Source organism: Colossoma macropomum, unplaced genomic scaffold (assembly GCF_904425465.1).
Source record: "Colossoma macropomum unplaced genomic scaffold, Colossoma_macropomum, whole genome shotgun sequence".
In the NCBI taxonomy this organism is placed as follows: domain Eukaryota; kingdom Metazoa; phylum Chordata; class Actinopteri; order Characiformes; family Serrasalmidae; genus Colossoma; species Colossoma macropomum.
In genome coordinates, this window is record NW_023494810.1 from 4300487 (window position 1) to 4313811 (window position 13325).

Here is a 13325-nt window from a genome sequence, read left to right on the forward strand (position 1 = left end):
TGGTAACTTTACAGGAGAAGGAAAAAACATACTTTTAATGTAAGTCAATGGAACCAGATATTTTTCCAAGTAAATTCTGGGCCATTTCTTTTGGTCTATTTGTCATTAAATTAACACACAATGTAAAGGGCAACATGTACTTTCAAATTATGACAAAAATTGAAAAATGACAAAAATGGAGATACGTGGTTTTGTTCCGACAACAGCGATATATATATATATATATATATATATATATATATATATATATATATATATGAATATGCTTGAGACTACCTTTGTTTAGTTACTGCAAATAATTAGTATTTATGATTATATAATTAGTAATGAATACCGAGGAAGCATACTCAACAGCTGAACTTTCTAAACGAAAAATATCCTTATTATGCTTCTCTGGTTTGGCAAACCGGTGCTAAAACTTGTTTCACATCTGTATTTTTCAAGTCATTTGTCCTATACATGCATTCCGTTCACTCTGGCTTAAATCGATGAGCATCAGACTCAGCTGGAGTTGAGAAAACATCAATCCTGCAGTCATTTACACTGTCAGTAGTAATGGTTGAGCTGAGGGTTTCTTGGCTTGGTTCAAGCAATAGGCCGTGAGACCTTGCCGCTGCATGATGCAACTGACCGATGGCAGGGATAGAGGTCACATTAGCAGGGCTAGAGGGCTGCTATGCTAAAGGTCACCATTACCCAAGAGACCAGCGGTTCCTTAAATATATCTCTGTCACCGTTCACTCCCTCAATAACAAGCTGGACTAACATTAACTCAGAGTGTAACTGATGACACAGCAGGAGATGAGGGGTTACTGGAAGAGGACTCAGACTGCTGTTCGCATGTTTGACACTGTTTGTATGCTTTGCTATCTAGAATATTTGTGGCATATTGGTGAAATGAATAACTTAGGAAGAATTTCAGCTGATATGTGACCCACTACCAGGGCCAGCTCTAGCCTTTTTGGCCCTCATCTTGCTAGCTGACCTACTGTGAAATAATAACTAATGACACTTACTTCCACAAATTGTCTAAATCATGTAAATTCATAGCTGGCTAATTTGTGTATTGCTCATGATTGAAAAGGGTTCTAATAAGTGACTGGTTAAATTAAACTTTCTCAGCATTCTTGATCCAGGAGTTTGTCTCATTATGTGCTGTGTTTCTTACTTATCCAGCTAACTTTAAGCTTAGTTGGATCTAAGGCACATGCTCCACCACACACAAGTAGAACAGTGATAATTCAGAATTCGCTGCTTATGGGGCTTAAAGGGCTGAACCGGCACTGCCACTACCTTTGCCTTCCAAAGGAACACATGCATTACAGATTTTGCCATTAGCCAATACTGAAAGTTTGTTTAAATGCCAATATCAGCGCTGATATGGTATCAGAATCGCTGCAACTCTGTCCAGTACTATCCAATGCTGGACACTGAAAAATCATGGCATACTCAAGTTATCTGGGCTAAAAGCTGAACACAGGCACATTCGCCCCTACGAATTCCCAGTGTCACGCCTTTTCTGTGAAATACTAATGCAAGATAAGTTGTTAGGTAAGTTGTTAGATAAGTGATAGATATTGAAATAGCAAACATTTAAAAAAGAGAAGCAGCCAAATGCATGTTCCTTTGTTTGGCTATGGTTTTGACAGTTGAATGACATTCATTTCTTTCATCAATCACATCACAGAGCTAAGAGAGAGAGACAAACACAAATCGCTAACCGCTAATCAGTTTAGCTAATCGGTTTAGCTGTGTCCTAGGTGGGAACTGCTTTAAATTTATATGAATTTAATATGAAACATTAAAATAACTCACCAAGTCATCAATCCTGAACAAGATTTATGTTTGTCTATCAGTTATTTCACTCGTGATCCAGTGGAGTTTGGGAGGTCTAGCACAAAAAAGGATGTGTGAACTGTTTGTTACAAACTGAAAACCAGAATTAAAACGAATAAACATCCTCTAAACAATGTATTTGAGCACTCGTCCCCTTCCTGTCTAGTGCCTCAAGGTTTAACTACATGGCAGGTCAGCCATCATGACTCATGTCTGGGAGGCTCGAGTACCTTTTGCACCAAACTGTGCGCCATTTTTTCTGCAGGAGACGAACAACTGCACATCACACTGCTTCTCTTCAGGGGTCGCTCTGCATGCTGGCCCGCTTGGACAAAAACTAGCACTTGAGCAACTGCTGTACTGAATTAACCGAGCCCCTGGATCTCAGAGCATCAATAAAACTGAAAATAAAACGGAGGGTGTGGTGGAGTTGTATACACACTCCCTGCAGGACACTGGGGCCACCCTGCTGGAAGGCGCAGCCATGCTCGGTGGAGGCAAATGTCGTGCCCGTACCTAATTGTCGGCCAAATGGACTTATAGCTTCCAGCTTCAGAGGACATCTGTCCATAAAATAGTTTCTGTGGTGAAGCCTCTTGGAAAAATGCTCAAGCGGTGGCAGCAGCCGAGCCAAATGGAACCATTCGAAAGAAAAAAGGCTTCTGTGTCAGGGACGGCTCGCGTAATTAGGCGTCCTAAAGAGCATCCAAACAAGCTGAGCAGTCGAGTCGTGATACCTGGGTGTCATGGTGTTAATTTGGTCAAGTTCTTATGTTTTCATAGTCCATCCCCAGTCTTTGAACAATGGCTGCTTTGTGTCAGCGATCCCGCAACCTAGTGCGAGAGATTTTTTTTCGGAGAGGCTGCGGAGCTGTTTATCAGCCACGCCGGGGTGAAGGGGGTCAAACAGACATCAGACACAATCTGCTCCCTCTCGCGCCTCAGAGAGAAGAATTTAATGAGCAGAGCCATCCGAAATCTCCATACTGCTTTCGTCTGAAACTTTGATGAACAGAGGCGTAAGTGGAGAGAGAAAGAAAAAAAAAACAAAACAAGAAAACACAAACGACTCCGAGACGTCAGCGCGGAAAAGCAGCTTGAGACATCACTGTTGCACCATCAAGGGCTTCCCGGTGCCAAACTGTGGGTTTTCCCTGCTGCAGCCCTGGGCCAAGCTGGGCTGGCAGCAGAAGGAGAGCAGATGCCATTTGATGACGGCAAGCCAGAGATAAGGGGGGTTGGGTGAGTGGAGGGGGGCATTGAGGGAGGCAGCCAGGCGCTGTCAGAGAGATCAGAATCATCTCATTATTTTTCCCACTCCTTTTCATGCGGCGTGTCGTGTTACCAATCAACGCGGCCGCATCCCGCTGCGTGTTGGGCCTACAGCTTGTGAAGTAAACAGCGCTGCTATGACTGTAGTTTTGGTGAAGTTTGTGTTTGTTCTGGGTTTTGGCTCGCACTGAAGCCAGAAAGTCTTTGCCCTGCGCGCGGGGTTTCTTTTCTGCCGCCTGCGTGCAGCTCCTGCATGGATGTCGGCCCTTTGGCCGGCGGAACAATGCCCCAGTATGCTCTTTGCTCCGTGCTGAGCCGGATCTGTAGTCAGTAAACAAGACAAATGGGGCGCATCCTGATTTGGAACGCATTCCTGGCAATGAGCAATTAAGCCGCTTTGGAGAAAAAAGGGAGAGAAGAATAAAATCAGAGCCCATAAAACCAGCCCTCTTTTCTCCTCTCACCTTCTGCAAAAGAACAAGGTCTGTTTTTTTTTTCAGTTCTTATTTCTTTTTGAAGCCGATGCCAAACGCACACCTAGAGATTAAACGCTCCCCAACGCCTTTATGCATCTTTGGCCACATTAATGTGATCTTTGATCTGAGCGGCTAGCCAGAGGAGATGGAAATAGGTAGGCAGCAGCAGGGGCCTTTTCAGTGCAGGGGAAAAGAAGCACAGCTGTGTTTGGACCCAGAGGACTTCCTCTGTCTCCTCTGTCTCTCTCTCTCTCTCTCTCTCTCTCTCTCTCTCTCCCCACTGCCACATTTATAGGTCAGTACCTCATTATCGTAGACCAATGTTTGTGCTACGCCAACAGTGGATGCCTAAATTTAGCTTTTCATTACCTACTGATTGTTGATCCGTCTGAGGGTAGGACGTCGCTGCTCAGCACTGAGCACTGCATTACTGTTGAATATACAAAAATACGGCATCTTTGAGGAAATGAAAGAGACTCTCCTACAGACAATATAGTGAGAGGTGAAGACAGGGATACAGCAATTGAATGTGTCTTTCATTGCTTTGGCAGTCCTCATAAACACTCACCCTGAGAGAAAAAACACCGTCCGGCGGTGAATATAAATGTGGCGTTCTGTTTCGCTCAGCAAATTTTCTTCTCGTCTCTTTGCGATTATTGTTCATGAGGCTGTGCTTAGCAAATGCTTGGATGCAGCTTTCCTGTTCACTCCCGATTGGTTAAAGCAGAATTCCATCAATTTTGAAAAAGAGTTCTGAATAATCCAGCCCTTGAGATGTAAACAAAGGCATTGAGAGTGGTTTGATGTGAAGAGGCTCATTGTAGAGAAACGTACAGGCTCAGATTTCTTTACAGTGGTGGTGATAGGAACCAGGGGTCACCATGTAAACAACACACATATGGCCAATTTATTTGCTACCCAAAATCACCATTGATCCTACAGGTGTTTTCTAAGCTTTTATATGTAATGCTGATGGCAAAATAGTGGAAAATCTGAACAATTAAGTTGTTTTTTTGGCTATTTTGCCTTGTGAATGGATTAAAAATGGATTAAAATACATTTTAAGCCAAAACCTTAACATAAAACTATCATTAAGCAACGTGCCAGACATCAGGCAGCGTATTCATAACCATTTTGTGTGGTATCTTTCTGTGAGGGAGCTTTCAGTGGCATTAAACTGTTCAGATGTCTGGTTCTTATCACCACCACTGCGAACAGCTCTGACTTCGACAAGTTTCTCCAGAATGGAGCATTTCAACCCATGACTTTGTTTACAATTCAGCCAATTAAATTATGTTATTAAAAATTCAAACTATGTAGAATTTTTGAATAATCGGTGTAATAACCCCTTAAATGGCCAGGGCCCACTGGCAGGCCCAAAGCTTTATTACACACTTTAATAACCCGAATATAAAGAATAGCTCAGCCAGTTTGCACTGAAGTCCCTGTAGTTCCTGAATAATAAGCCTTAGTATGTAATAAGCCTGAGATTTTAAGGGGTTAATAGGCTTTTTTAGGCACTTAGAGAAAAGTGGTCCAGTGAAAATGGGAAAAGACTGTCGTGTATCTCAACGCTGATAACAGCGCTGGGTCCATACCCATATAATGCTCCATATCGCTCCATTAAGTGCTGAATCAGAGAGCAGCCAGACGCAGCAGCAGTTCAAGAGGGAAGACTCACATTACACTTGCTTAAGAGATTATGAGCGATATGCACAAAGTAGGCAGAGTTTGTGTGATGTGGAATCTAGATTTAATCACTCGGTGAATTGCACACAGTTCCCCTCTTTGCCAATCCTGTGATGCTATTGCAGAAGGAGAGATTTAACACAGAGAGTAATTTCATCGCCATTCATTCAAAGTACTGTCCCAGACGCCAGTGCTCTTGGCATCGATAACAAAATTTCCTAGACGGCTCTAAAACGACACATGGTCTGGTGTAAGGAGATCTTCTGTCTACGTCTCATGCACAAGTTATTCTTGGATTACTTTTCGGATTTGCTGGCTTTGCCACATCTTATTCGGCTAATGCTCAGTCTCTGGAGCCCAGCCTCTCCGTTTGTCTCGAATCAAGGCGTCCCACTCCGCGAACACACTCAGTCATCCTCCATATGCCACCAGTCCACTGTGCTCACAACAAGCCTTATTAATAGATCCCCTGTCATTGAAAAGTCATCTCCCTCAAGGCGCCACGCGCAGCGTGCTCGCTGAGTCACTTTGCCTCCGTTGCCTCGAACCCGTCTGGAGGCGCTCATATTGGAAGATATAGACGTGCGCCTCGCTTCTATTTTGAGCCGCCGTGATCCTGCCGTAATTGAAGGCTTTTGCGGCCGACAATGCAAAGGCCAAAGGGGGGGAAGGGCCGCCACGGGGATCGTTGTCGGACTTTAACACTCCACAGGCTCCACGTCCTTTTCAGGAACATTCGTCATCTACGACTAATAGCAAGACTTAGGTAAATCACATACATGTGAGGCGTAATCATGAAATTGGGCTTGTTTCATTATCAATATCAAGATAAAATGACATTTTTTTCATCATGTTGGACAATATTTGTATATATATATATATATATATATATATATATATATATATATATATATTGATCAGGCATAACATTATGACCACCTCCTTGTTTCTACGCTCATTGTCCATTTTATCAGCTCCACTTACTATATAGGTGCACTTTGTAGTTCTACAGTTACAGACTGTAGTCCATCTGTTTCTCTGCATACTTTGTTAGCCCCCTTTTACCCTGTTCTTCAGTGGTCAGGACCCCCATGGACCCTCACAGAGCAGGTACTACTTGGGTAGTGGATCATTCTCAGCGCTGCAGTAACACTGACGTGGTGGTGGTGTGTTAGTGTGTGTTGCGCTGGTCTGAGTGGATCAGACACAGCAGTGCTGCTGGAGTTTTAAACACCTCAGTGTCACTGCTGGACTGAGAATAGTCCACCAACCAAAAACATCCAGCCAACAGCGTCCTGTGACCACTGATGAAGGTCTAGAGGATGACCAACACAAACTGAGCAGCAGCAGATGAGCTATCGTCTCTGACTTTACATCTACAAGGTGGACTGACAAGGTAGGAGTGTCTAATAGAGTGGACAGAGAGTGGACACAGTGTTTAAAAACACACACTAACACACCACCACCATGTCAGTGTTACTGCAGTGCTGAGATTGATCCACCACCCAAATAGTACCTGCTCTGAGGGTCCATGGGGGTCCTGACCACTGAAGAACAGGGTAAAAGGGGGCTAACAAAGTATGCAGAGAAACAGATGGACTACAGTCTGTAACTGTAGAACTACAAAGTGCACCTATATAGTAAGTGGAGCTGATAAAATGGACAATGAGTGTAGAAACAAGGAGGTGGTCATAATGTTATGCCTGATTGGTATATATATATATATACGGTGTGTGTGTGTGTGTGTGTTTATATATATAATCATGTATATATAGTTTCAGGCTTGGAGATATAAAGCTACTGTCTCCCTCGTCTGATTCAGCCAACGTGCTTTCAGCACTCCTACGACTTTAGGTAGCCCCAGTAGAGTTCGCACATAATGACACATGTGCTCTGACAAGTAGGATGAGACTTGTGGGTGGGATGGGATATTCATTGCTGTCAGACTTACAGTACTGGAGTAGACTATCAGTCAGGCTTTCTCACGGAAAGAAGGCAAATCCATAGAAGGTTGAAGTTACTTATATAAGTTAATGCTTACATAGAGTTTCAGTACTGTGCAGAGGTCAGAGACCACCCTTTACGTCCAGTCAAAGCGGCTATTGAGAACAGAAAGATATTTCTGAGAAGGTTTGGCATAAGATAATCTACTTGCAAAAGGGAGGTGAAAGTCAAAGAAAAAAACAGGAAAATCAAACTTCAGAGCTGAAAACAGCCACAGGTGTTTCTGCCCATCCTTCCACTGTGAGGAGACGACTCAGCGCTGTGTGTAGCTGTCAAGAAGCTGTGAAAAAGAGGCTGCTGGTGTTCTCAGAGCAATGTACTGACCACTACAGGGTCCAGATGTCAACATCAGTGAATGTGGGATTATTTGGATGGTGAGGAGCAGAAAATGCTAAACCAACTTCTAAGACTGAACTTTGGAGGTGTGGAAAAGCATCCCTGCAGATTTCCCTGAAAACCTGAAAGCAAGTGTTTTGAAAATGAAAGCTGTATCAAAAGCAAAGGGCAGACACACTGTGCAGTCTGACCTTATGAAGTGTTTTCTTTTGCTGACTAGAAGGACACAACATTTTTACTAAATTATATGGTATTTTTTTTAAAGATTGTTAACAAACAAAAACATTTAATAAGACATCAGGACTTTATCATACTGGCCATATGAAGAACTGTGCAAACCCTTAGGCTTATTTAATTTACAGTGAAAACAGCCCTGAAATACTAGGTTAATCAGCTTTCAGCGTCAGGAAAAAAGACAGGAAACATATTTTTGCAAGCAATTACACAAAATCCTCAACAACTGGGTATGATTTCAATACTGAATTACTTTTCAGTATTTACCCATATGGATATGGAAAAAACATATTCCAAATCTATTTATCAGATATAATTTTGTAATGTATGAAAATGGCCAAAAGTGTATTTGTTAAATATATTTCTAAAATGCATTTATTTGTATGTTATATTTCTTTTCATGTATGTTGTGTTAACAAAGGTAACAGATATAACTAAATATACATGAACTGAATGAACAATATTGACTAAAATTATCCTAAATATAGTTCATAAATCTAATATTTCTCCTGTTGAGATTGTTTTAATTTTAATTGTAAGATTATTTACCTTGTTTCTAGACATTGTTTACTCATTTTAGGTCATTTTATGAAGTAAAATGATCTCACTATATTGGTAGATAATTTTGCTTGTTTTAAGAAATGTGTTTAAATACAGCAAAATCATCTGTCAGTATAGTGAGATAATTTTACTCCATAAAATGACCTAAAACAAGTGCACAGCTGTGTCAAAATGGGAAATATTAGATATATTGACTAGATTTAAGATCATTTCACTTCACAGGACACCACTGTTTGCAGGGTACGTATGTGGTAAGACAGAACTCACACAAAATCTCTTTCAAATAAACGATAATAAATCGTCAAACTGCATTTTCACAGTGCATCAATACTTACAGCACTTGCTTTTGCCATGTTAAAGGTTCATTTGCTAATACTTAAAATTGGAATACAAATTCATTCCAAAACGTATCAGTAAAGTGTATTAGACGAGTATATTTTCAAATGTATGATGAATAATAAATACATTTACATACGTTAATTTTTGTATGGCAAAAATTCCGCTTACATTTTAAAATAAATAACCTCTTAAAATCTCAGGCTTATTACATACTAAGGCTTATTATTCCGTAACTACAGGGACTTCAATGCAAACTGAGGGGCTGTTCTCAGGTTATATAACTGTGTAATGAAACCTTAGGCCTGCTGACCGGGCCTGGCCATTTAAGGGGTTAATAAAAGAGAATTTTCTCTTGTAACAGTGGGAATTGTGACGGCAACACAACAGATTCTTAGGCTTTGTAAGGAGATACAAACTCCTCCATTTAGAAAGTGGATAGATTCTTTAATTGAACGTGTCCTGTGAACAAATATTAACAACAGCAAAAAGAAAACCTCGTATCTCCATTTTTATAGTTTTTAGGTTTTTGACATAAATTGAAAATACCTGTTGTCCTTTACATTGTGTGTAAATTTCATGATGAATGGACTTAAAGAAACGGCCCAAAACGACTTGGAAGAAAGTCTGGTTCCATTGACTTACATTAAAAGTAAAGTAGGTTTTTTTCTTCTCCTGTAAAGTTACCATTTTGGAGATATGAGGTTTTGTTCCGGCCACAGCGATAAGATAAGTTAACACAAAGAAAGTAGGAGAGAGAGACGGAAGCTCAGACGTCGAGCGAGGTCGGAAGAGAGAGATGCACATTACACTGCATTGTTGTGCTTTATTCCTTTCAGGCAGTAATTGGAGGAAGAGAAGTAATTTGAAGCAAGAGTTATGCCACATACTTTACTGCAGTTATGTGACACTAATTGGCAATAAAGGGCATTGCCGTAGCTTCCTGGTTTGAATTCGGAATAATTACTTAAGCAGACAGCGTGGCTCGTGCTCAGAATTAAACAGACAGTATGGAGACCCTTAGCAACCAGGCAGCCTCCGCTGCTCAGCAACATGTTATTCAGGAGTGAAAAGAGAGAGAAGGGGAAGAAGAGGTGGAACACTGAGGGACTCTACTTATATTGTGTATCTGCCTCTCCGCAGCAGAGGTATAACGTCTGTCTGACCTCTCCTTAGTGCGGTATTATTGTATGCTGATGGATAGCCTGCTTTATTGATGACTAACACCACTTTGACCAGCACCAAGGTTTAACCGCCTGCTAGAAACAGCTCACGACTGTAGTGAAGAGAGTGTCGAAATCCTTCTCCATCCTTTTTGTAAAGTTTTATTGGTTTTCACAGAATAACAAGATGGCACAACAAGAAATGAGTTCTTTCTCCAAAATAAGTCAGTTCCCTGTTAGTTTTGCTAAGAATCTGTCACATTTAACCAACTGTGTCTGAACACATCGGAATTAGACCACCGCATTTAACCCATCCGTGCAGCGAAACACCACATACACACTAGGGGGCAGTGAGCACACTTGCCCGGAGCGGTGGGCAGCCCTATCCACGGCGCCCGGGGAGCAGTTGGGGGTTAGGTGCCTTGCTCAAGGGCACTTCAGTCACGTACTGTCAGCTGAGGGGATCGAACTGGCGACCTTCCGGTCATAAGGCTGGTTCCCTAGCCTCCAGCCCACCACTGCCCCCAGGCTTGTTACATACTAAAAAAAAAAAATAAAGATTCTATCCACATTCTAAATGTAGGACTTTCTATTTCTTTCTAACACCTGAGAATCTCTCTTATTTAACCCCTTAAATGGCCAGGGCCCATCAGCAGGCCCATGGTGTTATTACACACCTCTATAACCTAAGAATAACTCAATCGGTTTGCACTGTAGTTACTGACTAATAAGCCTTAGTATATAACAAGCCTGGGATTTGAGGGGGTTAATGTAGGGCAGTGATCTCCAACCCTGTTCCTGGAGAGCTACGTTTAGTTCCGACCTGTATCCAGTAAGCTGCCGCGCCCTGATCCAGCCATTCAAGGACTTGGGAAGAGGCTGATTAGCTGGAGCAAGTGTGGCAAATTGTGGAATTGTGGTTGGATATGGGCTTTTCAGGAAGGTGGGTCTCCAGGACGAGGGTTGGAGACCACTGATTTTCAGTTTAGTCTCCTAGAAGTCATAGTCTTATTGAAACTGGAGGATCAAGCCCATTTCTAAGAAATTTTAGCACTGTTTCCAAAAAAGTCTAAATCCTTTATCCCCCAAAAAGCATGAAAATATGCACCAGTTTCTTGTTTACACATCCAGCACTGTTGTCCTTCACTCCCATTCTATTAAAGCAGTAAAGTGATATCAGTGTAGCACTTTATACTGAATTAATTTGCCCATTGCTTCTCTTATGTGTCTCCCTTTATTAGACAAAGCCTTACGCCATGTATCTTAATCAATAAGACATTTGAGATCCCTTTGCCATATTAGCCTTAACCCCTTAAATGCCCACTGGGGGGGCCCAAAGTTTTATTACACAGTTCTATAACCTAAGAATAGCTCTGCCAGTTTGCACTGAAGTCCCTGTAGTTACTGAATAATAACCCTCAGTACAGAGGTGTTAAACTCAACCACTAAAAGGGCCATATTAAAAAATCTCAGCAAATCTGTGGGCCAGCAGTGTTTTTATTTCATTTTTACTTAATATTTTGCCATGACCCAAACTGGCCATTGTTTATTCACAATATGCCAAAACTGCAACAGCAAAATAGGCATTAAATACTTATTTAAAAATAAATCTAAATAAAAATAAATTGTTTGTTCAGAACGCACACTATGTGGCAGTGCATGCTGGGGACTGTAGTGCATCTCAGGGTGAAACAGGCTAATAAGTACAGAAAATCAAAATAATTTCGCAGGCCAAATAGAACTGCGTCACTTGGCCCGCGGGCCTTGTGTTGGACACATGGGCCTTAGTATATAATAAGGGTTAAGGGGTTAAGATGTCACAGCTACTACTCTGAAACACCTTCTATAGAATACGGATGCCTTCTGGAGGGGGTGTGGTAGCTCATCATATTCTACTGTATGTTTGTTTCTTGTTTTCATTGCTTTTATTTTGTTTTGTGATTCATTTTTTTATTATTTTCCATTTAAAGAAGAACACCCATATTCCAGCCCCAACCCACACACACATGGGACTTACAAGAGGTGGGGGAAAAAAAGAAAAAAAAACAAACACAAACAAAACATAGCTACAACATAGGACACGGGAGAATTACATCATTCACAACTTAAACGCAGCATATAGTTAAGCAAGCACAAGGGTCCTGACTTCTGTGAATCCATGTATTAAGAGTTCCAGGGCCAGCACTGCCAATTCCTGCAGGTGACATTTCCAGATATAGAATATCCAGTAAGGTATGGAGCCAATGATGTATAGACAAGTTATGGGGGGGGGGTAGCCAATGCTGGACAATGTTTTCACTGCTTTTAGACATTTTCTGATTTGCATAGCGCTGTTAAACCTCATATTTTCAAAATGGTAACTTTACAGGAAAAGGAAAAAACCTTCTTTACTTATAATGCAAATCAATGGAACCAGATTTTTTTCCAAGTAATTTTGGGTTGTTTCTTTTGGTCCATTCATAATAAAACTTACACACAACATAAAGGGCAACAGGCATTTTCATACTGTGTCAAAAACTGAAAAAACGACAAAAATGGAGATACGAGGTTTTCTTCCGACAGCAGCGATATATTTCCAAAAAATGATCCGTCTCCATCCTGAAAATGTTCACTGATTTATAATGGGACCTTATCTCTCTCTCTGTACAGTTGAATTTACAATGAACCTGCTAGAAAGGACTGTGTGCAGTGAAACGTAGACATGAACAGTGTTTATAATACACATTCATTGATGCTAGAAACACAAGAGAGCCACTCAAGGCATGTCACTGTGCTGTCCATGTAGAAACAACAGCACCTAAAAGCTCTTCTCTCATGTCCTCAGGACCTTGGGGTTTGGCGAAATGAACAAAATGAAGAACTTCAAGCGCCGCTTCTCGCTATCCGTGCCAAGAACAGAGACAATAGAGGAGAATGAGTTCACGGAGCAGATAAATCAGCTCAACATTCGACGGAACGAGGGTAAGAGCGCTAACTGCTAATCTCAACACCGCTGGGGCCGGAATTTAAATCTCTAAACATGCTGTTTTGGTGGCCTAATCCCACTGCTTTCTTCTCTGTTTGCATAGCCTGGTTTGTTCAAAGTTCACACATTCCTCCTCCATTTGGACAGAAAACTCAATTCTAATCTCTAATATAACTAATGGCCCATTTAATTATGGCCCAGCTTACAGCTTGCAGTCCTTTCCAAAAGGTTAAAAAGGTTTCTGGATTTGATATGTAGTAGTTGATCTGGGCCGGGGGCTTGTGCTGTTGGCCGTTTGGGACTCGAGACGCTGTTCTCGCTCTATTTGTAATGGAGAGGAGATCAGAGGAAGTGGGCCTAAGCCAGTTTAGTCATCGTTTGGAGAGATGGAAAAGTGCAGCAGAAGAGGAACTCATGCTGATGCTGAGCTGGCATTTTGGCCAGTCTCGGTAG

At 41.6% G+C, this 13325-nt stretch overlaps 1 protein-coding gene across 2 annotated transcripts in view; it reads left to right on the forward strand.

Moving 5' to 3' along the window:
- Window positions 1-13325, forward strand: part of cdk18 (cyclin dependent kinase 18) — a 70796-nt gene that overhangs the window by 23376 nt on the left and 34095 nt on the right. Inside the window, exons 1-2 of one of the 2 annotated variants that reach the window (XM_036559361.1) lie at window positions 5964-6039; window positions 12732-12868. In XM_036559361.1, the coding sequence (XP_036415254.1) occupies window positions 12751-12868 (118 nt within the window). In that variant the 5' untranslated portion in view covers window positions 5964-6039; window positions 12732-12750. Of the gene's footprint in view, window positions 1-5963; window positions 6040-12731; window positions 12869-13325 lie in introns of those variants that run through there. The other variant, XM_036559360.1, reaches the window with a different exon arrangement.